Source organism: Balaenoptera ricei, chromosome 7, assembly GCF_028023285.1.
Source record: "Balaenoptera ricei isolate mBalRic1 chromosome 7, mBalRic1.hap2, whole genome shotgun sequence".
NCBI classification, from domain to species: domain Eukaryota; kingdom Metazoa; phylum Chordata; class Mammalia; order Artiodactyla; family Balaenopteridae; genus Balaenoptera; species Balaenoptera ricei.
The window spans coordinates 111759950-111785097 of record NC_082645.1 but is presented as its reverse complement, the minus strand read 5'-3'; the positions used below and the strand labels follow the sequence as shown (position 1 = coordinate 111785097).

The following is a 25148-nucleotide window of genomic DNA, read 5'->3' as shown; positions in this document are numbered from 1 at the left end:
GCAGGAAATTACACAAATGTACTGACAGGGCACATTAGAAATGTTGTTACCTTCTTGCAAAGCTCAGAAATTTGCAACGGCGGAAGCACCATTCACAAGGTTTAATTTGAATTTCTTTTTTTTTTCTTTGTCGAAAGTCTCAATTTTTATTTCTCAGCTCTCAGAGACTAGATGGAGTGAAGGCTTGATCCAGTGGCCTAATGTCCATACATCCTTGTGAAGGCATATTATTTTGCCAGGGGTGCTGTAACAAAGTACCACAAACTGGGTATTTAACAGAAATCTATTGCCTCACAGTTCTGGAGGCTACAAGTCCAAAATCAAAATGTTGGCTAGGTTGGTTCCTCCTGAGGGCTATGAAGGAAGGATCTGTTCCAGGCCTATCTCCTCGGCTTCTAAAGGGTCGTCTTCATGTTCACATGGTATTCTCTGCTTATGTGTTTTTCTGTCTAAACTTCTTCTTTTTATAAGGCCAGTCTTAGGGCCCTTCCTAATGACTTCATTTTAATTGATTACCTGTATAAAGACCCTATCTCCAGGTAAGGTCACATTATGAGGTACTGGGGGTTAGAACTTCAGTATAAAACATTTGGGGGAACACAGTATAACCCATTAGTGAGCATGGTAAGTCCTAGTCTTCTCTTTCTATGACATAAGAGAGGCCTGTGAAACCTGCCTCCCAGGGAAGGTTCCCCTCACCCTCATCTGTGTTTCAGCTAGGGATGGCTATTTCCTGATTCCTGAGTTCAAATCGCTCTTAATACTTCCAAAATTCAGAGCCAAGTGGGCACTGCTCCCCAAGTCTTGCTGCTGTTCTGTCTCCACACCTCTTGGGCAGGAGTGGGAGGTGTCTTGATTGATTTCCTGATGCTCGTTCCCTACAACTTCAGAATGATCCAGATGAATAGTAACAGTTTAACCTGCTGATTAGGTAGCCTTCTCCCTTCTTCAACACAGATGTTGTTTGCTGGAATGAATATCTTTTTTTCCTTATATGCTTCTTTTGATTTGGAGTGTTTCCCAACTCCTGAACCTGTGGAGAAGGCACATGAATCTGAGATTGGTCTTGTCATAATTCCGACCTTGACTCTAAAAGCAGAATGGAATTTGGGATTCCTAGGCCTAGAGTTAAAGGTTTGATCTTGATTCTCACTAATGCTTCATAGATCATAGAGTACTTGGTGGCCTTCCCTTTTGAAAATGGCATATATTTTTCTGTTCATTAATGTCTGAAAGGCTCGTATATGGAAAAACGCTCTTCCCTATAATGGATCTTTGCCTTAGCTATATTGTCTTAAGAAAAGCTTAAGAAAAGGCTTGCATATTTTTATGTCAGGCTATAGCCCTATTTATTGCAAAGGCCACCTTCCTTGTCAACATCTGGCTTGGTCCCTGCGGCCTGAGCGTCTACTGAAGTGCTTGGATTTGCCCAAAACAGGTAAGGTCTTAAAGCCACCTGCTTTAGACTTAACATGCATAGCCCTTACTCTATCAAGACAGCTACTTGCCTGTGAACAGAATCACCATCCAACTGCAGTGATCTGCCAAGGTGAGAATTCCAAGTGACACACAACTAAACTTCAACTGTTTATCAGGTCTCAAGAGTAAAAAGTCAATTGCAAACTCAGGTTACCTCCAACTTAATGGTTGGTCCAATATGAGTAGCTCAACCTGCAAAGTCAAAACATTCCATTCATGCATTACATACTGAAGTTCAAGGAACAAAGCCATGTGTCTCAAATTCATCTACATCTCTCTATGTGCTATTTTGACCCACAGATTCCATTCCTTCTTTCTGAAAGTTTCTGCCCCTCCACAAAAAAGCTGGAGCTTGAGAGGGGCCCAATGAATAGCACCCCTCTTCCTTATCCAAGTTCTGAACCAACTGGGAAATAAGGCAGATGGTTGACCAAAATACTATCTTAATTTACAATAATGCTGATTTTGGAGAATGTGGCATATGTCTGGGGGGAAATGAGCTTTGTCAAACTGAACCACAGAACTTCCAGATTTACCCACCAGTTGCAGGCGGGCTGGACCATCATAGGTATCCCCATGCAGTGGGACTGTCACCGTAACACAGCATGGTAGAACAGACCAGAAGCCACACTTCCTGGGTACAGTGGCTCTGGAGAGCAAAGGGGAAGGAAGTGGGAGGGCTCTATATGTCCCGTTCCTCTCTGGACCTCATCAGTAAGAACTTTCCTCTCCTGGGGAAGGAGGGAGGTGGGAATTCACAGTGACAGAGCCTCTCTGCGTGGAAGGACACGTCAGGCCTTGGGAAAAAGAGATCCTGGCGATTACCTGTCAACTGTAAAAAGATGCACAGTGTAAAAACTGAGAATTATATTTTATTCGGCCGGATTTCTGAGGACCTCAAGCCCAGGAGGCAGCCTCTCAGATAGCTCTGAGGGTCTGCTCTGAAGAGGTAAGGGAGGAGCCAGGATATATAGGAGTTTTGTAACAAAGACCAAATAGTTGGAGCATCAAAAGATTAGTGATAGTTAAAGAAAACCAGATAACTCAAGTTAATAAATTTAGCACTTTTCTATGTCCGGGAAGATGCAAGAATCTGAGGTCATTGAAATCATTCCTTTGATATGCACTGCAGCTATCTAAGGCCATATCCTGTGCTTTCCCATCCTGAGTCTCCCCAGGGTGCACCGTTGCAGGTGGCTGCAGGGGCTGAGGGCTTGGCAGTGGGCAGCCTGTTTGTCTCCATCCTGAGTCCCCTCAGCGCTCACTGTTGGGGGCAGCAGCAGTGGCTGAGAGCTTGATGACCGCATCGGATCATCGCTTGTTTGCTGATATGGCAGGCAACATTTTTCATTCACACACCCCACACTTAGCCTTCACCAACAGCGTAACAATTAAACAACAACAAAAAATCTTTTTGTCCTGCACTTCATACTAGCTATTTTCATCTTCCATTTTTGTGCTTTTTGTTTTTTTTGGGATCTCACGACTCTTGGGCTGTCTTAGATATACAGAGCCCCTGAGTGTGGCACCCCACAGATGTCAGTTATCCGTGGAAAGTGCTGCCATATTCCTTGATCCCTTATCAAAACGCACCTGTGAGGTGCCCCCCCACCCCGTGCTTCTCACCTGGAGTGCTTCTGGTTCGTATGGTGGGTGCGAGATTGTTCCGTAGATGCAAAGTGAAAATGTGGCCCTTCTGTAGGGGCAATGATTTTTATTAGACTATCTGGGGAAAAAATAACAACAGCAACAGCAAAACCACTTTCTCTTGATAGTAATGAAATGCATTCCTATTCTGGAATATAGGGCAAAATTTACATGGATTATTAAGTAAACTACAAGGCTTTAAAGGAAATTGAAACTGAAGTTGGTTTCTTTAAGCTATTCTCCTAGTGCCTTCCGAGACACACAGTCACTCTGTGTTGGTGTGAAATGGAGTGTGTGTGGTGGTGGGGGGGATATATATCATGGTTCAACACTGGGAAAAACACTAAGGTGGTAGAAAAAACAAGGACTCTCGAGTCAGATAAATCTTGTGGACAAACTCCATTTTCTAGCTGTGACATTCTGCAAGCGTCAACTGAAAAAAATGCACAACCTAAAAGTTGAGAATTATGTTTTACTTGGCGGACAAAACTGAGGACTTAAGCCCAGGACACAGCATCTCAGATAGCTCTGGGGGACTGCTCTGAAGAGGCAAGGGGGGAATCCAGGATATATACAGGAGTTTTTGCAACAAAGATCAGGTAGACAGAACATCAAAAGATTACTGTTAATTAAAGAAAACCAGACATCTCAAGTTAAGGAATTCAGAGCTTTTCTATGTATGGGAAGATGCAAGAGTCTGGGCTCACTGAAATCATGCCTTTGATATGCACCCTAGCCATCCGGGGCCAGTATCCTCTTCTTTCCCATCCTGAGTTTCCTCAGGGGTGGCTGCAATCTGCTGATTCTATGGTGGGCATTACGTTTCCATTCTGAGTTCTCTCAGGGGTCACTGTGCCAGGAGGGAGGGAGGTAGCTGTAATGGCTGATGGCTGCAACATCCCTTGTTTAGTAATATGACAGGTGGCCTTTTTAGTTCACACAAGTAACTTAAATGAACTGGGCTCAGTTATTTGTAAATTGAGACACAATTAAATTTTTCCTCCTCCTAAGGTTGATGTGAGAAGGGATTGAGATAATATCCATGCCATTATTAATGCAGCGACTGGCACCTAGTGTGGGCTGCTATTGAGAGGGGACCATCTCCATCCATTTGTTTATCTATTCATTTGTTTATCCATTCAGCTGATCATCGGTTCACTTGTTTACTCGTGAACTCATATCCGTAAATCTTTTAGCACCTATTCTGTACATAAATGCTTTGTCAGCGTAATGAGCACTAACACAATTCATTATCAGTGTCAATAGTGTCCAAGTCCACAGCTGGACGACACTAAAAGCATTTGGCGGTACAGGGGAAAAAAGTAAACGTCTTAAATATGTCGCTGTTATTGGTATTAGTTATAGAAATTAATAGATAGGAGAGAATGAAAGATTTGAAGGTATTTTCAGAAATATCAATAAATATATAATGTTTTAGAAAATTATTTTTTGACAAATATTTTATGTAATAAAAATAATTTCATATTTTTTATTATATTCAAATGTAATTATTATTACATAGTTGCATTATACAAATATATAATTCTTTATTACATTTAACAATATACTACAATGTTTTAATATAGTAAAATTGATATATCATATTTTTTGGAACACAAGCCCTTTAGTTTTAGTCTGAATTCTTCACAGATTTCATACAAATTAGATTCTTCAAGTTCTAGAAGGATTATCATGAATTGGAAAAAGTATAAATTAACTGTCACGAAGGGATGCCGTCTATTGAACCTCGGCACACGGCACGGTCCCAGCGATTGAAGACAGCAGAAGCCAAGGAAGGTGGGCCATCAATCCCAGAAGGCACTGGGGGTGGGTGGGGCAAGGTTTGAGCAACACAGCGTTGGGGGCACTGTAGCAATGAAAGCAGGTATGCCCTAAGCTCTCAGACGCACTCATTTAATGCCTTTGCAAAGATGCATTAAACAGAGTAATTAAGTGAGTAGGCCTCTGTGAACTGTAGATAGCTCAGGCAGGAGGGGTGGAAGAGGGATCCACTGGCGTTGGCAGGGATGACATATAGCTTCAGGAGATGAAGGCTGGCACGTGATGTTCCTTCCTTGTGTGTCTACCAGGCTGTTACAGATCCAGCTGAGGTTGCATCATTTTATTCTGAGTAAATTATTCAATAGTTTAATTCTTCCTTTCACGTCCTGCACTTAAAACACAGACTAGGGCATTATGTGGCCTTAGGAAAATTGCCTCGTCTAGTTTTAATGATCCAGACTTGAAGGGACTGATCAGGTTTGGTCTGACCTACCTTTCATGGTGCTAGCAACTAGATGAGGGTTGGGAAATCCTATTGAGATCCCGCTCCTGGGACTTCCCTGATGGTGCAGTGGTTAAGAATCCACCTGCCAATGCAGGGGTCACCGGTTTGTTCCCTGGTCTGGGAAGATCCCACATGCTGCGGAGCAACTAAACTCGTGAGCCACAACTACTGAGCCCACTTGCCACAACTACTGAAGCCTGCGCACCTAGAGCCCATGCTCCACAACAAGAGAAGCCACCGCAATGAGAAGCCACCGCACCGCAACGAAGAGTAGCCTCTGCTCGCTGCAACTAGAGAAAGACTGCGTGCAGCACCAGAGACCCAACACGGCCAAAAAAAAAAAAAAAGAAAGAAAGGAAAACAAAAGATCCTGCTCTCTACAAGAACTTGGTTTCTGTGACCTCTTCTGGCATGTTTCATAGTCAGATGGTCCTTATTTAAGCGGGACCATGTGAGGCGATTGGCAAAAGGGAAACAGACTCTCAGATAATAAACACTGAGGGGAGGAACCGCATGGGCTCTCCAGGGACAAGCTCCTTGTTTTAGCAGCTCTGAGGATTCATGGACGGGCTCTGAGGACTGTGGTGGGCAGACTTCTGGAGCATTCTTCCAGCAAGTACAATGACTCAAGTTTTGTGTGATGACTGACTGAGATGAGAAAAATAGACTCGGAGGCTTTAGGGAGGAGTAGCTTTATGCTGGCCCAGAGTGATTACTAACAGTATCAGAAATAGGAGCAGGTGTGGTGGATTGTACTGAAGAGACGGGCTGTGCTGGAGTGACAAATGGTCTTGTCCCGATAGTGGCATTCGCTGTGCCCTTGCCCTGTACCTGCACGGGCCATGCCTCCTGTGCTTTAGCTCACTTAGATCTCACAACCACTCTTTGAGGTAGGTAGTAGTCGTATGGCATTTTCTTCAGAAAAGGAAAATGAGACATGGGTTCATGTAATGCAATGAATAAAAGGCAAAGTCAGAATTTCAACGCTGATCTAATGAATGCTGGAGAGCCCATCAAGCTATTTCTCTACGTTCCTGTGAATATTATAGGAATTTGTTTGTGGAACACGGGTGTAGAATAGCTGGAAAATTCTCACCCTTGTGCAATGAGGTAATGACTCCTGACTTTCTAGAAAGAGGTCAAAGTTTTGATAGCATTCAGGGAGGCAAACTTGTATAACAGAGAACAAGAAGGAATCACAGCTCTGAAAATGACTAGCTGTCTGAGATCGTGCAGTTGTAAAGGAGATAATAAAATAATTTTCTTCATATGTTAAAGATTAATTTATATATTAAATGCTTAGATTCGTGTGCACTGAAATTTTCATATCACAACAGAATAAAGAGTGAAAATGAGAGTGGTTTAGAGTAAAAGCTATTTCTCTGTAATTATTAGTATTAATTCCATATGTATTAGTTAATATTTACTTCTAATTTCAAGTGATAGAAGCTCAACTCAAACTCGCTTAAGTAAAATTCAAAATGACCATGGGCTTCAGGTAAGGCCAGAATCCAAAGGTCAAATAATGCCACTCATTTCTCTTTCTCCTACTCTTCTTTGGTTTTCTCTTGGTTGACTTTATTCTCAGGCAGACTTTTGACACACAGTCCCAGATTAAAATGAGCAGACCTTTCTCAGTTGATCTAATGAAAGTCATAAGAAAGACCTAACTGGGTCATGGACCTACCCTGTGATGAGAGCCTGACCATGGGACTTGGAGAGAAGGAAATTCCCCAAAGGAAAAGATTCCAGGCAAAGACTAATACACTAATACACTTGAGCCTTATATTTGGCATTTATGCAGGATAAGAGCCTTATACCACCTAGTCTTTGCTTTCTATAAATAAGTTTGGTATTGGATATGTGATAAATGGTGTAAATGAAGACGTTTCAGATATACCACCATTTGGGGAATGTTTGGGGCAAGATCATCTTCCTGCATGAGATACTTTATTTGCTTCATATCAGTCAATAGCCAACAAGTCTTTATCAAGCAATTCCCATAACCTAAGAATCCTGTCCATACACAGTACAAATCAAATCATGGCACAGTCAATACCACGATAATGGAAATCTCTCCAGACAAGTAAAGCCCAGGCCCCTGCTGCAAGCACACAGTTTCGAGTGATATTCAATAACACCATTTCAGAGCTGTCCCAGAGCATGGGTTGTCTTTGTAATCAGCGGATGGCAGGTAATCTGTGTGGGGCAGATCTTAAGATGCTTTGTTTTTGTTTCTTTTTCCTTAGTGTCCTTCATTTGGGTGATTTCACTATTTATTAACAGTCAATGAGATTTTCAGTTGAGAAAGAACATTCTGGCAATAAATGAGGAATACATTGGAGGAAAGCAAGAACTTTTACTCTATCCAGAGTACATGCCAGGGGTCTGAAAGTAGAAAATATAAAGTGGCAGTGAGCATCGTGACGGTAGATAAAGTTCAGAGTTCATCTGTGGACCAGGAGAGCTGGGGAAAGTGTGGATGGAGGTCTAGATTGGAGAAGGGCTGTCATGATGGCATGCAGGATTTCATTAACAGTGGGCAGACTTGTCCTGCCATCACCTCCCCCTCCTTCTCCTGTGACCACGGCCCCTGGGTTTTAGCAGATCTGCCCCAGAAGTTGGGCCACCACCCAGAGTTTCAGTTCTCTTGATGTCCGTGTTTGGAAGATGTGCTTGCATTCGTTTTTGCTCATGGGTGTGTCTGGTCTGAGGATTTGCAATAGACAAGGCCATGATGCCACGCTGAGGCGACTTTGAAGAGGAGGAAGGAGAAAGCCATGCATTCTGTGTTTTCATTGCAGGAGTCACCTGGCCATGCAGCACTAGTCCCGAACCTCCTTATTTTTCTTTTTTTTTTTTAACATCTTTATTGGAGTATAATTGCTTTGCAATGTTGTGTTAGTTTCTGCTGTATAACAAAGTGAATCAGCTATTATGTGTACATATATCCCCATATCCCCTCCCTCTTGCGTCTCCCTCCCACCCTCCCTATCTTACCCCTCTAGGTGGTCACAAAGCACCGAGCTGATCTCTGTGCTATGCAGCTGCTTCCCACTAGCTATCTATTTTACATTTGGTAGTGCATATATGTCAGTGCTACTCTCTCACTTCGTCCCAGCTTACCCTTCCCCCTTTCCGTGTCCTCAAGTCCATTCTCTACGTCTGAGTCTTTATTCTTGTCCTGTCCCTAGGTTCATCAGAACCATTTTTTTTTTTTAGATACCATATATACATGTTAGCATATGGTATTTGTTTTCCTCTTTTAAAGCTCCCTATTTTAAAAACACTTTTTTATACCATTCCTTTACTCTCTTGAATTAAAATAATAGATTGTGTAACCTACCTACACACAAACATAATTTCAAACATTAATGCCCTAACTCTACTTTGAAGTAGGCATAATTGGAAATTGAGTCACAGTATTATATATTTCAACATATAACTGCTTAAGAATGACTATACTTGATGATAAAAAGAAAAAAAAAAAAGAACAAACTATCACAGCTTTATAAAATGCTCCCAAGGGGTCCGTACTGCTTCCCAGCTGAGAGCCACTGGGCCAGTCCCAATGCTTCCTTTTAGACATGAGACAACTGTATTGGGGGGGGGGGGGTGGAGTCATTTCCCCAGGACACATCGGGAGGCAGAACCAGAGCTCAAGTCCCGCAGCTCAGGGCCGTGGCCCAGCATCAGCCCCCCTTCCCCTGAAACTGACTCCCTGGAGTAGAAGCCCCAGAGACAAGCTTGGCCCATATTGAATAGTCTTCAGAGCAGGAAGAAATAGTATGGGCTTCAGAATTTCTGTTTATATCCATTGAGGTAGGAGAAGGGGCACAAAGAGGGAGGCAGAGAAGTCAGCAAGGCTGTAATCAGGCATATTCCAATGACCTTGAGAGTTCACTTCCTTATGTGTTCATTCATTCATTCACTCATTCATTCATTCACCCTGGACTTTCAGGACCATCTCTGCTCCTGTGGAGTTTGTATCCCAGTTTAGTATATAATAAGTCAGGAGTTGATAAGTGCAATGAATAAAAGGGGTACTTGTGATAATTACAATTAGGATAATTAGGGAAGAGCTTTCTGTTCAGGGGACATTTAGCTGAATCTTAATAACGTGATGGAACCAGTTAAGCTAACATCTGCATTCCAGGCAGGGAGACCAACAAGTTATAAAGGCACTGAGCTAGGACAGAACTTGTCACTGATAAGGGCTAGAGTAAAGGCGGTGGATACCATTGTCTGTTGTTTTTCCTACCAGCATTCCAGAACTATCTCCTCTCCCTGCTCCTCCCCCAAGGTTGAGCATATAACCCAATTTTGGCCATTTACATCCTCTTCCTACAGACTTTGAAACTAAGACCTCTGGGCCACCCTGGGTAGCACCTGCTTTCCCAGAACTAGTTGTACAACTTTCTATTTAACTAAATGAGTACCTCGAGAGCCTTCCAATAACTTATTTTTGTGTGTAAGTTAGCTAGTGCTGACTTCTGTCTTTTTTACAACAGAATTGCTAAAAAAATAATCACCTGCTATACTTAGGTCACCTTTCATGGAGATGCCTGTAGATAACTGAGATTTAGCTTCGTCCATTAATAAATAGAAAAGAGTAGTTGCACACCATATTATTAGGCAAGATGGAAGGGGTTGGTTCAGCACAACAGATATTAGCAAAATCATTACAGTCATTACCAAATAACAATTTAAAGCTAACAATAACCAATTTTCTAGATTTGCTACCACTTTACCATAATGTGGGCACTTTGTAAGCATTGTTTCTGTCAGCTTACTCTATATTAAGTGGCAAGAATTTTTTTAGAACTGGGTCATCTCTGCACTAGACTTGTTTTCTGTGAAAATGCCAGCCAAATAATCAAAGGCAAATTGAATCAATTAAGTGTATAATAGGCCAAATTTATCCTAGGAGGCCTGTCGTGCTCAAGAGACGATTTGTTTGCATTTTACTTAGCAAAAAATAAATGTTAAGACCATACAATAAAATGTCAGCTGGCTCTTCTTTGGAAGATAACCAGAGGCCCAGTGCCCACTGGAGATGCATGTGGCAGCTAGGTGTGTGGGCAAAGTCTTCCACGGTCTCTGGACACGCTTGGAGTACTTTCAAAGAGAATCACCAGATAAGTACTAAGAGCTTTTTAAAAAGCAAATTTCTAAATCATTATTTAAAGTAATATTTTAACCTACCACATATGCTTTGGGAAGCAGTCATTTGCATACCCATAATTATCACTCCAATTTTGTCTTTTTTTATGGTTTCCTGACTTAACACCTTTCTCTTTTCTACTTCTGTATAGTCTTTTCAAAGCTAAGAACCTCTTTTTCTTTTATTTTCTTAATTTCCTTCTTCTTTGCTGGTTCCCTGGGTTTATGGTTGCTCTGGGGTATTTTACTGTAAGCGACAGAACAAAGCCTGTTAACTTGGTAACACTTGATTTCCAGTTTCCTTTAATTTTTGAATCTCCAGTAGCATGAATATTTCTCTTGCTAATTTTTAAAGTGGTTTAAATCTTTCTCTGAAAATAAATGTATATTTCCTGAAATGGGTTTTTACTTTATACTTAATTTTATGCCTCAATCAGCCGGTTGTCTTAAGGCTTCCTGCTTTTTCCCTTTCCCCTAAACTTTGCCCTGGTTTCTATCCATTTCTTATTCATCATCATTCTCTCTGTCTCTCTGTTTCTGTCTGTCTCTGTCTCTGTCTCTCTCTCTCTCTATATATATATAAAATCCCCTTTTCTGACCAATAAGGCAAAAGGAGCCAGCTGTTCTCAAGTTTTTTCTCTTTACAACACAAAGTTGTTGTGGCAGCAGAGACAGATGTTTCATTAGAGAAGTATTTTGCTGTTGGCATCACTCAGGGCAATGAAGTTTATGTCAATGAGTTCAGTGAATGTAGTTTGGACAAGTGTAGTGTTAAAAACAATTCAAATCACTTTCTTATATTTTAACATATATAGTCTCCAGAAAAACCAATGAACTAGGTGCTTTTATATCTATTTCAGAGTGTTTAACTGTAACGCCTAAAAGGTCACTTTTGGTCAAGGTGTCTCAAGTGAGTGATCAAGATTCTGGCCTAGAACTCAGGCCTCTCAAATTGTATTTCTCAAATTGTATTTCAAGGCCTCCTGCTGGGGGCCTTGGACAACATTTGACAGCTTTGTGGTTACATCGTGGCTTGACCATTCATTTAGTTTTGTGTATTTGGGTAAGTTTAGCGACTTATTTTCTGCATCTTAATACTTTCCTGAGGAACTGTTGAATTAGACATGATGTCAATGGAATGCACATAGTATGTGCTTTAAAAATCATGGTTATTTTTATTGTTAGTACCAATGTTAGCTTTAGGATAATGTTTCCCATCACTTGGGGTTACCCAATGCTCTTGTTTAGCAATAGGAGTACAACCTAAGTTAATTGTTTCCTTGCTCCTGAGGAAGTTTAAATATCGTTAAAGATATTTTGAACCACAATTTCTGGTTAGAAAGTTAGAGACAGAAAAAAAAGAGTGGCCAGAATGGCTGGTACAAAGGGAGTGAAAAAATAGAAGAGGCCAGAGAAGGGGCAGGCAGCTGGACCATGTGTCCTGGTATGTTTTAGCAAAGATATGGCTTTTGCTCTGGATAAAATCAGAGTATCGTACATTTTTGAGAAGAGGCACACTATGATACGAGTCATGCTTTTGAAAGGATATCCTTGGTCTCCCATCGCCTTTCCTGTGAAAAGGTAAAATATGGTAAGGCTCAATGTTATTCAATATCAGCCTACTCAATATCTCTACTTGGATCTCTAAAGAGCATATGGAGCTCAACATGCCCTAAACTAAATTCCTTGTTTCTGCCCCCCTCACACCTGCTCCACCCATGTCCTTCCTCACAAGGTTGCTGGTACTTCCATCCTGCCAGTTGCCAAGGCGAAAAGCTTTGGAGTCATCCTTGAATTCTCTCTTTCTGTCATGCCTCATATAAAATCCATCAGCACATCCTATGGGTTCTACCTTCTCACCTGGATTATTTCATACCTCCCAACAGTTTTCTCTGCTTCTATCCTTGGCCTCCCAAATCCAAGGGAAAGGCCTCTGCTATACTATCCTCAGGAAAGACCGTGGGAGATCAAGGATATCCTTTCATAAGCATGACATTTTATGGCACGCCTCTTCTCAGAAATGTACAATGTTCCCATTTTATCCAGAGTAAAAGCCATATCTTTGCTAAAACATACCAGGCCACATGGCCCAGCTCCCTGCGCCTTCTCTGGCCTCTTCTATTTTTTCACTCCCTTTGCACTAGCCATGCTGGCCACTCCTTGTTTTTCTGCCTCTAACTTAGATCTTTGCTCTAGCAGTCCAGTCTGCCTAAAATGCACTCTTGTCATCTCAAATATCCAACTAGTTGGTTCTTTTATGTGAGTGTGTGTGTGCACACATGTGTGCATATATATGTGTGTGCATAGATATATGTGCATATATGTATACACAAAGTAGCTTTATTGAGATATGTAATTCACATACCATACAATTCACTCATCTACAGTGTACATTTCAATGGCTTTATGTTCACAAAGTTGTGCAACCATCACAAAAAAAGACTTCTCATAATCATTAGTAGTCACTCCCTATTCCCTTCCACCTCCAACCCTAGGGAACTACCAATCTATATTTATGGATTTGCCTATTATGGGCATTTCATACAAGTAGAATCATGTAATATGTGGCTTTCTATGACTGGTTTCTTTCACTCAGCATAATGTTTATCAGTACTTTTCATTACTGAATAATATGCCACCATACTTTATTCATCCACTCATCAGTCGATGAACGTTTGTGTTGTTTCCACTTATTGGCTATTATAGACAATGCGGCTATGAATTCTCATGTACAAGTTGTTCTGTGGACCTACGTTTTCATTTATCCTGGGTTTTCACTTCTCTAAGAGCAAAATTGATCAGGCATATGGTATCTATGTTTAACTTTTAAGTAACTGCCAAACTGTTTTCCAAAGCAGCTGCACCATTTTACATTTTCACCAGTAGTGAATGAAGGTTCCAATCTCTCCCCATCCTTGCCAACACTTGTTATTTTCTGTCTTTTCATTATAGCCATCCTAGTAGGTATGAAGGAGTATCTTACCTGGTTTCGATTTACATTTCCCTGATGACTACTGATGTTGACCATCTTTTCATGCGCACTTGCTGACTCTTTGGAATCTTTGTTCTAATTACACCTTCTCAAGGAGGTCTATCATGAACACCCTGTTAAAAACTTCTACTAGGCGCCAACCCCTACATTTTCAAATACCTTTTTTACATAGCCTTTGTCATCATCTTAAATACCACATAATTTATCTATTATATATGTTTATTGTATGACTTCCTCACATTACTCTGATCCAACTGTGAATACTCAGCAAGAGCAGGAATCTTTGCTTTGATCATTGATTATATCCTAAGTGCCTAGAAAAGTGTCTGAGAAATAGAAGGCACTCAATAAATATTTATAAAACTAATGAGTGAATGGAGAGAAAAATCAGACCCAGAAGAGACAAGGCAATAATTATGGAGACTGGGTAGAATAACCATTGCTTTTGCCTCATTTTCATAGGTGATGTGCCAAGAGCTTTGCCACTCTTTGGGCTTGTCCACTTTTTAAATTGGTGTTTCTGGACTGCCTTATCAAAAGTATTTAAGGACATGTCTAGAACACATAAGCACCCTGATAATAATTTTAAAAAGATTTTCTGGAAGTTTCTCTTTCGTATCTTTGATTCTTTGTACCTGTGACTTGGCTACAAGATGGTTTGTAACTGACAAGAATTTTTCATTTCCATTGAAACCATACCAAGACTGACAACCTTGAACCACCATTTTTACCTTAGATGTGAGGCATTTTATTGATACAGCTAAAATATTCATTAGAGGCTATGTTTTAGTAAGGGCAAAAATGGAGATGGAGTTGGGGAGGACGGCACTTATAAACTGGCTATGAATACTAGAACTTAGAATAAAATGCTGTTCACTGACCAGTACCTCTGTCTATACGGACTTACAGACCTAGTAGCACATGTGCTCAGATGGTGTGGCCTTGATAGCAGCTATGGGTTTCAGTACATTCTTCTACTGCCTTTTGCTTTTTCAAATGAACCTACTCCAGTGAACATTGGTGTTTATATGGAAACGCATGCATCCTAAAAATAGTGATGAGTACCATCTGAATAACCGTCTTCTTAATAAAATTCTTAATGACTGTTTAATGCTATTAGGAGCAAAATATTTCTTTCCCTCATAACAGAGAAAAGATTATGTATAATTAGTTTATTAGTGAGGATACCTTTCATCTTCTATACACATTTATGAGGATAATAGCTTTTTGGGGAGTCCTGTATAGTTTTTTAAACAACTTCTTTGGCATAATCATGCTTAAGTGCTACTTGAACTGTGAACTCAGCTAATTTATCTATCTAGCATACTTTGCTAGGCTCTTTTGTAAGCATTTCAGTTTTGGCATCAGAATAAAACAAACAAACAAACAAAAAAACACAGTTGTAATCTCAGAGATGTAATGGAAAAAGAAACAGAGTATTATGGCAAGCAATGTCTTTGGAATTCTTGTTTTATAAATAAATATCCACAAAAACATACAATTTCAGATTCCTATGTTAAATCCTCATTCACCTGTGGTCTTGCTCTGATTATCACCATCAACTGTTCAGTATAAACAGTAGAGCGAGAGCTATACTGCAGGATAACCAGTGGAGAAATAGTTACTGATGGGAAGTACTGACCAAGTGGACATGAAAGTGAATGGTAGAGTTATTAAGCACAAAACTCAAGGAAGGAAAGACTCGTCAAGTTTCCTTCCTCAGATATAATGTGGGTCTAGATTTAGAGGAACCATCTCACCTCAGTGGTGTAATCCAGCTTTTATCCTTTGTGTCCAATGGAAACACCAAGTTGGAAAACTTTGAATAAACAATTGAATAATTAAGTAAGCACTACAGTTACAAAAGGCACATTGAGGCAAACTTCTCCTATCCTGGGAATATTTTGCTTTTTCCACTATACTCATTTGCCATCTGGATAGCTTCCTTAAAGCTTTTAAGAGCACCAACTAGGAAGACATTATAAGCAATGTTTAATCTAAATATCTATGTGTTCACATACTTTGTGATTTGAGTGTTGCTATGATTGACGATCAATTCCAGCACTTCCCCAATCCCGACCACTGAATAGTCTTGTCTTTATTCCATAGCGTCTTGACCAGACCCATGCCTGATCAACCAAATTTATTTTTCTTTCTTCCAAGGACTTCATCCTGGTCTTACTTGCTTCTTGAACTGTGACCTGCCTTTTGAATGGAGGATAAACCAGTCTCCTCTTATCATACCAACAGCAGGAGAGAAAACAGAGAGTTGCCTCACTCCAGTTCAATTTATATTTCCTTATCTCTTGCTGAAGGCAAAATACGTCTAGTCCTGTGGGGAGTAAGGTATCAAACATTATCCTGTAGTGGCCCTAGTATGTTATTTTACCTTTTTCTCTAAGGATGGAATTTCGTGGCAAGATATAGGGGCTGTGATTCTCCAAAAATTCTAAGCTTCTTTTTAGTTTCTGTTGTCACTTGTCTTCTCTTCATAAGCTTACGGCATTTCTTCTCTTCGTAAGAAAAGTAACTGTGGCTTCACAGTTACTTTTCTCATATTTTCCTCCTTATTCAGTAGTTTAATTCAATGGTCTATGACATATTTCCAAAGAAGGTCTAATAGTACCTCCATCTGACCTCCTCTTTGGTGATGTGAGCTTCCTGCTTTCACATTAATGAGTGGACTCTAAATCCTTTCCACTTGAAACTGGGCTGAACTCAGAGACTCACTTCGAATTCTATTTACAGAAAAAATATCAACAAAATATATGAGATCTAAGATTACAATGAGTAATAGGATATGGTGGAAGTAAGACTGTATGATTCTTAAGACTAGGTCAGAAAAGTCTTAGGGCTTCCATTTGGGTCTTTTGAAATGTGTCCTCTCTTAATGTTTCTTCTTGAAACCTAGATTTCTGTTTCAAGAAGGCCCAGATACATGGAGAGAACATGTATAGGTGTTCTGGTAAACAATCCCAACTGAGGCCAGGCTTCTGGTCACCCCTGCATAGTGTCAGACATCTAATCGAAGTAACCTTCAAATGATTCTTGTACCTGGCCGTTTGAGTCATGCCTAGTCAATTGAATATTCTCAGCTGTGGCCCACACATCATGAGAGGTGAAGAGCCATCCCTTCTGCACCCTTCCTGAATTCATGACCACAGAATCTGTGAGCATATCAAATGGTTGTTGCTTTACACCACAATGTTTTATGAGTGCGTTTAATGCAGCAGTAGATAATTGTAACAGAATTCACCCAAGAACAGAGTGTTCCCATAACAAAAACTTAAAACTTGTCACTGTCTTTGAGATTAGGTTGCAAATGGAAAACGAAAGGGTTTTGAGGCTTCTGCTGAGAAAAATTGGAAGGACGTCAAAGAAGGTATTAATAAAAGCTAGAAGATCAGTAAAATTATTATGGGAAATTGGAAAAAAGTTTGACAACACAGTTGAGTATTCAAATTATCATGTGGTGATATAGAAAATAGAAAATAAGCCTAATAAATTTGTGGGTTTCCTAATGAAATTTCCAAGCAGAATATTCAAACTACCAACTTGCTTCTCTTAGTCATGCATCATAAGATGTAGAAAAAGAGAGAGATAAGGTAAAAAAGGAAATATTTAGTTTTCAAGCAAAATTTACTAGAAAGATAAATAAAACCATGACTTTCTGGTTTGGAAAATTTAATTGATTTTAATTCCAAGCCTCTCCAGATGGCAAAAGATTTTCAAAGTAAGGAAATAACTCATGGCAAAGATCAAATTCAGAGCATTATCAGGAAAATAGTCTTGGAGTAAGGATGAAGCTAATGGTGTGACTGTAGAACCTTTTGTAAACTATAGAAAGGATTTAAGATAGTGCCTCAGGGGTCCTTTCTAATGGCAAAGGACTCCTAACCATCTAAAGGATATACCATGCAGACACTCTCTGTTAAACAATCTACGGGAATTATCCCACTGCAGCTTCACAAAGGGCCCTGGATGAAGAAAGTCTATCTCAAAGAGATTAGTGAATGTTAAGTTTTTTGAATGGCTTGAGCAACAAAAGATAATTCATAGAAACCCCACAATGTTTTAAAGAAATTATACTGGCAGAAACACCATTAATGCGGGCTAAAAGTGATATAGAGACAGTACAAAATGAGAAGTTCTTGACATCTGTACTTCCACAGGCAGGAAAGACTATAAAAATAAAAACTACTCCGTCAAATACAGGCTATTATTTAAGGCAAAGGCAGGATGATCTACAGCCTGGAACCAAGATCCTAGAGGACAGAGCCAAGAGACACAGGAATAGAGACAGAACAATGAGTGGTCTTGTTGAGGAAGTTTCCAGTTCATAGACCAGGCAGGCACCCTTTTAAGTGGCTGTGAAGGACCTAGGACTGCAGAAGGAACATGTGTACTGGCTCAGAGGATTCACCATTTCAGAGTCTGGATCTTACTCCTTTCCAGAGGCTCACAAATTGGACTCTGTGGCCTTGCAGAGAATAGTTTCATTTTCCAGGGGCAGGCATAACATTAGCCAAACACGTTCTATTGATTCATAAAATCAGAATTCTGACTCATCCGTTTATAGTGAGAAATCACTGTCACTGGAATTTGAATATTTAAAGACTACAATGGTCAGAAAATTCCCTCTCTATTGGCAAAATCTTTCCCACAGTAATATAGGGCATCATTTGAAGTCTCCTCAGTATGCCGAAATCAGGGAAAAAAACTGTGTATGGCTGATTGGAATTAATTAGATGGGCTGAATACACAGTGACTTCAGGCTTCATCTCATCTTATAATCTCATAATAGAGGTGGTTTTACACTGTCCCCTGGGCTATAGCTCCTTGTCGTTGTCTCAATATTGGCAATGCCTGCCTAAAGGACTTGAACATGGAAACTACAGGGTTAAACATTCCTTCTCTCTATGCTGTGCTTGAGTGGAAGCTGCTACTTTCATTTACTCTGCTTCCAAGGCTCATCATATTCCCCTAATGATTAAAACATTCTTCTTTTAGACATGTCAATAAAATCAGTCAGGCTACCGTGAAGATTTTCATATCTGGGGACTATTCTGTATTCTTAAAGTGTATTTGCACTTTTATTTTTCTTTCTGTTTTGTGTACTTCACTAATACCTCAGAAGCTTTCATTCTCTGCCTGTCCATAAAGTTATACCACACTAGGGAATGATTCATATATCTATGATCCATTGTGTCTATGAAGTATTCTGCACTTCTTAACTATTAATTCAGATGTGATGTCAAAAAACTTTTTCCTAGTAGCCTGGCATTCTGTCATTTTTCTTACAAGCCTATACCCGCAAATTACTACTTATTTCTTCCTTAATCAAGTCAACCATTGGTACAGTTATGATACTGGCGTGTCTTACTCTTTGAAGTTGCCTCATTTCATTGTGATTTTGTAATATCTGTAGTGAAGTTTTATTTTCCAAATCCCTTCGTTTACAAGCATCGGAAATCCACTTTCCAGTAGATATTAAAAAGAGGAGTTTACTGTTTTTGTAACAGAAAGCTTGATCCTGGGCCTCAGATTCTGTCACTGCAATGCTGGATAGTTCTGTTCTTTTATTTCATTGATCTCATTTGCTGATACTATAGATGACTTCATTCATGTAGCTTTGGAAGATGATTCTAATGAGTCTCACATTACATCATCTTTATGGCCTCATATTTTAGAGGAGGAACAAAGTTATCTCTCCATGTATGCATACATAATCCAAGTTTTGTAACTTGCTCTTATCTTTGAGCTAATTTTTCTTTGACTAGCAGAATGGAATGCTTTAACTGGCCTGTGTAGGCTGCTCATGGATTATTGGAAGGCAAACTATGAAAGCCACACCAGAATCCATGTAATTTGAAGGAGTGGTTTCCCGAAGACAGATTGGACTTTTACTAGATAAATAGTGAATGACACTCTGAGAATGATATTAACAGACAGCCACATATTTATATACATATGCTCTGCCCTGTCATGATTACAAAGGCACTTATGATTTCAGCTTTTGCCCTATGTATATGTAATATGTATAAAGTAATTGTGAAATTATCTGAAAGCATAATATGTGACCAAAACAATGTTCTATTATAGGGATTGGCAAACTATAGCTCCTGGGCCAAATCTGACCTCTGCCTGCTTTCGTAAGCAAAGTCATATTGGAACACAGCTATGCCCTTTACTTTATTGTCTGTGGCTGCTTTCACTCTACAACAGATTGAGTAGTTGTGACAGAGACCACTTAGTCTGCAAAACTGAAAATATTTACTCTCTGGTCCTTTACAGAAAAAGTTTTCTGACTGCTCTTCTATTAGAAAGATTTCCTTGTTCAACTGAGTATAGTAAATCCCCTACATACGAACCTTCAAGTTGAGAACTTTCAAAAGGGCGAACGTGTGTTTGCATGTCCAATCACGTAAGTTAGTTCACGTGTCTAGTGTACATTTTCAAGTGCATGCATCCTCTAGTGGTTGTGCTTTTGTGTACTTTACTGTACAGTACTATTGCTGTGCAACATGAGGAGCTTACTAATGAAGACCTGATGGAATTGGAGGCCCAGAGAAAGGACGAAGAGAGACAAGAGAAAGCAGTAACTGAAGAACTGAAGAGATTCATGATACTGGAAATAGCAAGGGGATTTTCTTTATTTGAGGAGGAACTGTTAGTTTTTGAGGCACAGAACCCAAAAGTAGAATACTACAAGAAGTTTGCAGCAGCTGTTCAGAATGTGATCCAGTGCTGCCGTGTCATCTATGAGGAGAAAAAAAGAGCATCACTGGATCGTTTTTTTAAGGGAGGTAGATAGAATTGAATCCAGCCATCAGTGGAACCAGAACCTGTGCCATCAACATCAGGCATGAGTGAAATTACATCTTGCCCTCTGTCTCCTATTGCTGACGATCCTTCAGCTCTACCATCACCCACCTCCTCTCCCTCCTCCAGTCAGTAACTCTTCTTGCCTATTTGTTCGATGCCAGCTCCTGTATGCCAGCTGTTGTATTGTATTACTGTACTTTTCAAAGTACTGTACTGTAAGATTAAAAATGTTTACTTTTTGTATTTGTTTGCTTTTTATGTATTACCTGTGTGAAAAGTATTATAAAGCTATTACAGTACAGTACTATATAGCCGATTGTGTTAGTTGGGTACCTAAGCTAACTTTGTTGGACTTATGAACAAATTGGACTCACCAACGCACTCTGGGAATGGAACTTGTTCATATGTTGGGGACTTACTGTAATCTCTAGCTAGTAAATAAGACCAGGAAGAGGCAGTTGATTAGTTTAATCATCTGAGTCAACAGAGGTAATTGATACTGGAATGTATCTTACAGCGAATCTATCTTTAGATTCGTCTGGGTAAACTGAGATTAATTCGTTGAGGTGAATATTTGTTCTTTCTCCCTCTCTCATCTTAGAAACGAAGTCTGTTCTGAGACATTTCCAGAAGTAGGGACCAATGGATGGGGAGTAGACATTTTCTGAATATTGCCGCGTGCAGAGGATGTAGAGATACTTCCATTGGGTTTCAGATGATATCTTCAATAAAATCATCTGGGGATGAATCAGAACGGAAATGGCATCTGGAATTTGTCAATTCATTAAATTCCACTTCACCAGTTAATTTCATATCTTAGTCAGCTTGGGCTGCCATAACAGAATACCATCGGATGGTTAGTTTAAACAACAAAAATTTATTGTTATGGTTCTGGAGGCCAAAAGTCCAAGATCAAGGTGCCAGAAAGATAGGTTTCACTTTGAGGCCTCTTCCTCTTGCCTGTAGGTAGCCATCATCATGTTCCTGTGCTCACATGACCTCTTCTTTATGTGTGGGCAGAAAGAGAGGGAACAAGCTCTCTGGTATCTCTTATATAAGGACACTAATCCCATTATGAGGGCCCCATTCTCATGAGTTCATCTAACCCTTATTATCTCCTAAAATCCCCATCCCCAAATACCATCACATAGGGGCTTAAATCTCCAGCATATGAATTGTCAGGTTGGGGGAACACAAGCATTCAGTCCATAACATTTCCAGTGTCAAAATTTTGTATGTGCATGTATGTAACTGGTGATGATCCATGGTCAGAAAAATGGAGAGAAAATTACTTTAATCATTCAATAAATATTTATCAAACTCATTAGATTTTTTAGTTTTTATCCTTCACTTATATACCTTTCTTGACCTCAAAGGTCCACAGTGAAACTCAGAATTTTTTCAACCCAATTTGGTGCACGTAGAGAATGATATATTCATTCCATAATAAAAACTAGAAACTTAGAAGTCAACCTTAATACCTCCTTCTCACATCTGCCAAGACTCGTCAATTTTACATCCAAAGTATATCTCAAATCCATCCATGTTTGACTATCTCCATCACCAGCACCCGAGTCAAGGAAACCAGGAAACCATCTCTTGTCTTTGCTATTTGAAATAGTCTCCAGACTACTCTCCCTTCTCTCATTCTTATGATTTCCATTTGTTTATCTGTTGGGCAGTCAGAGTGAGTTTTCAAAGCATGTCAAAAATATCTGATTACATTACCTAACTACTGCAAACACTACTTTGGTTGTTCATTGTTCTTCAGGGCTGAGCATGGCCTTCTAGGCCCTGCTTTGTCTGCCTCCACCTGCCCTTGAATCCTCTTCTCATCCTCACTCTCCAGGCACACTGACTAACTTCTTTTTTTTTTTTTCTAAATAAAGCCATTTCTTTAGTTTTAATTTATTTATTTATGGCTGTGTTGGGTCTTCGTTTCTGTGCGAGGGCTTTCTCTAGTTGTGGCAAGCGGTGGACACTCTTCATCGCGGTGCGCGGGCCTCTCACTATCATGGCCTCTCTTGTTGTGGAGCACAGGCTCCAGATGTGCAGGCTCAGTAGTTGTGGCTCACGGGCCTAGTTGCTCCGCGGCATGTGGGATCTTCCCAGACCAGGGCTCGAACCCGTGTCGCCTGCATTGGCAGGCAGATTCTCAACCACTGCACCACCAGGGAAGCCCCCTGGCTAACTTCTTATTCCTTATCTCCCTCCACTTTCTTCCTTTCCCTACTGTCTTAGTCCATTCAGGCTGCTATAACAAAATGCCACAAACTAGGTGTTTTAGAAGCTATGGAAATTTATTTCTCATAGTTCTAGAAGTTGGGAAATTGACAAGACCAAGTTGCTGGCAGGTTCAGTGCCTGGTGAGGCTGAGCTTCGTCACTGACAGTGTCTTTTCACTGTAACCTTACATGGTGGAAGATGCGAGAGAGCTCTCTGAAACCTCTTTTATAAGGACACAATCCCATTCATGACCTGTTTACCTCCCAAAGGCCCCACCTCAAAGTGTCATCACACTGAGGATTGTTTTCAACACATGAATTGTGGGAGGACACAAACATTCAATCTGTATCATGTAACCACTTCTACCTACATTGGAAATTATTTTCCAAGCTCATTCTCAACTCAAGGTCTTTGCCCTTGCAGTTCTTTCTGCCTGGAATACTCATATCTTCACATGGTGGACTTGTTCTTGACATTCCAATCTTGGATCAAATGTCATTATCTTAAAGGTGTCTTCCACAACTAACCAATCGCTCTTTATAATTCCGGTTCATTTTCCTGGTAGCATATATCTCTTCTTTGTTTTCTTGCTTATTTGTTTTTTTTATTTCTTGTCTGTCTCCCTCACTAGAGATAACATGATTGTGTATCCTCAGTGGCTGGCATAATGCAAAACTGAGTAAATGAATGAAAATATTAAAATGAAAACATGATATAGCATTGTCTCCCTCACCTGGTTTTAAAGAAAAAAAAATCACACTTTATGGGAAGTCAATATAATTGAGTAATTTATATTCTGAAACAAGTAGCTTGAGTTGAAATCCCAGCTCTGCCATTTACTAGTTACACCATCTTAGATTCATCCTTGAACCTTTATTTCCTCATATTTTTAAAAAATGGATATAATATCTACCTTGTATTGTTGTTATGAGAATCACATGAGTTATCGTAAGTAACGAACTGAGAATACTGCCTGGTACATGGCCAGCTCTCAGTATTTATCATTAGTCAGAGAGTATATTAAATTAACATTCATTAATTAATAATATTTTATTACTGAATGTATATTAAAATGAATCTAACAAAAGTTTACTGGCAAAATGGCTGAGCGTTGTTTGTAATTTTATACTTAAGCAAACTGGAAAAAAACAGAAAGAATTTTTTAAAAATTATTTCAAAATAAGATACAGAGAAAGACCTAAATTGTAACTAAAATATTAAAGCCTAACATTTGTATGGTACTATACTATTTACAAATCATGTGCCCTATGGCAAGTCGCATCATACTCCCAACATCCTAATAAGTAAATATTATCAGTGGTTTAGGGATTGGAAAATAGAGGTAACATGAAGTTCATTGCCTTGCCCGAGGTCCCTACCTCTTGACCCATAGAGTCAAACCTTGAACACAGGTCTCTGGACTGCATATTTAGAACTTTTTCAACACGCTGGGTCTCACACCATTTGTTGTAATATCCATCATGCAGCCTATGCGCATGTTTGGGGCAGCAGCAAAGCAGGAATCCCCCATAAATGAGAAAAATCTTTGGAAATAGATAATTTAAAAATGTTTCAGCTTTGTATTTTGTTAAATTTCCTGTACTTTCATGGTTTTATCTGTTTTCATTTCAATTGATATGTGTGTGCGTGACACCGTAAAATTTTTCCGTCCTTAGACTCTCAAAAGATCCAGAGATACAATCATCTGACCTTTCATGTACCAACACGCTGGCTTGGCAGAAGTAAGTTCTTGGGACTTACATATCAATGATAACTGTTGACACTAGTTTTCTTGGCCTTGAAGATATCTCTGAAATATAGGACCACACATGGAACAAAAATAATGATTTAGTCTTTATATCAACCCATTTCTTGGCTTTTGGTGCTGCTGAGGGCAGTGGGAGGTGGATGTGAGGGGATGAGTGATGAAGGGTTGAAACTAATGACATTTGACTCACATGGCCCTGCACCCCTACATGTAGACTGATCAATTCCCCTAATCTCTCTCATCCTAGCAGGCAGACGCCATCTGATAATAACTCAGAATTCTTTCTCATTGGAGCCAATTCTGAACTGGTGGTCTGGAGAGAAACTCTGTATTGAATTACCAAGTAGTTCCAATGGAATCATTTCCAACAGTAATTAGGGCTGATGGAATGCCCATTTTTAAAAAACAGTATCAAATTCCAGATTTTCCCAAAAAGAAAAATTAGAGCTCAGCTCGCTTGCTTGCATTCCTCTTTTTAAGAGTGTGGAAAGACCTTTTTGCAAGAAAGTAAAGAATGCCTTTATGTTCATCGAGGATGCGTCCATATTCTCTTCATTTCTGTTACCACACACCTCCCACGGTATTCAGGTTGTAATGGGGAAAACCGAGACATTGAGAGGTTGACAGAGGGTCTCTCTAGCTTAATATATAAAATGGCATCTTGGCTGCGTGGTTCAATGGTGGCTGCATATATCAAAGTTTTGTGAATTTGAATCAAACTCTTTTTAATGGAGAATTACCTCAATTGATAGAGTGAAAAG

The 25148-nt window shown here is 39.8% G+C and overlaps 1 protein-coding gene across 1 annotated transcript in view; it reads left to right on the top strand.

Moving 5' to 3' along the window:
* The first annotated feature begins 4856 nt into the window (after positions 1-4856).
* Positions 4857-25148, top strand: part of LOC132368832 (large ribosomal subunit protein eL8-like) — a 79902-nt gene continuing 59610 nt past the window's right edge. Inside the window, 1 exon segment of the mRNA XM_059927548.1 lies at positions 4857-4923. Within this exon segment, the coding sequence (XP_059783531.1) occupies positions 4857-4923 (67 nt within the window).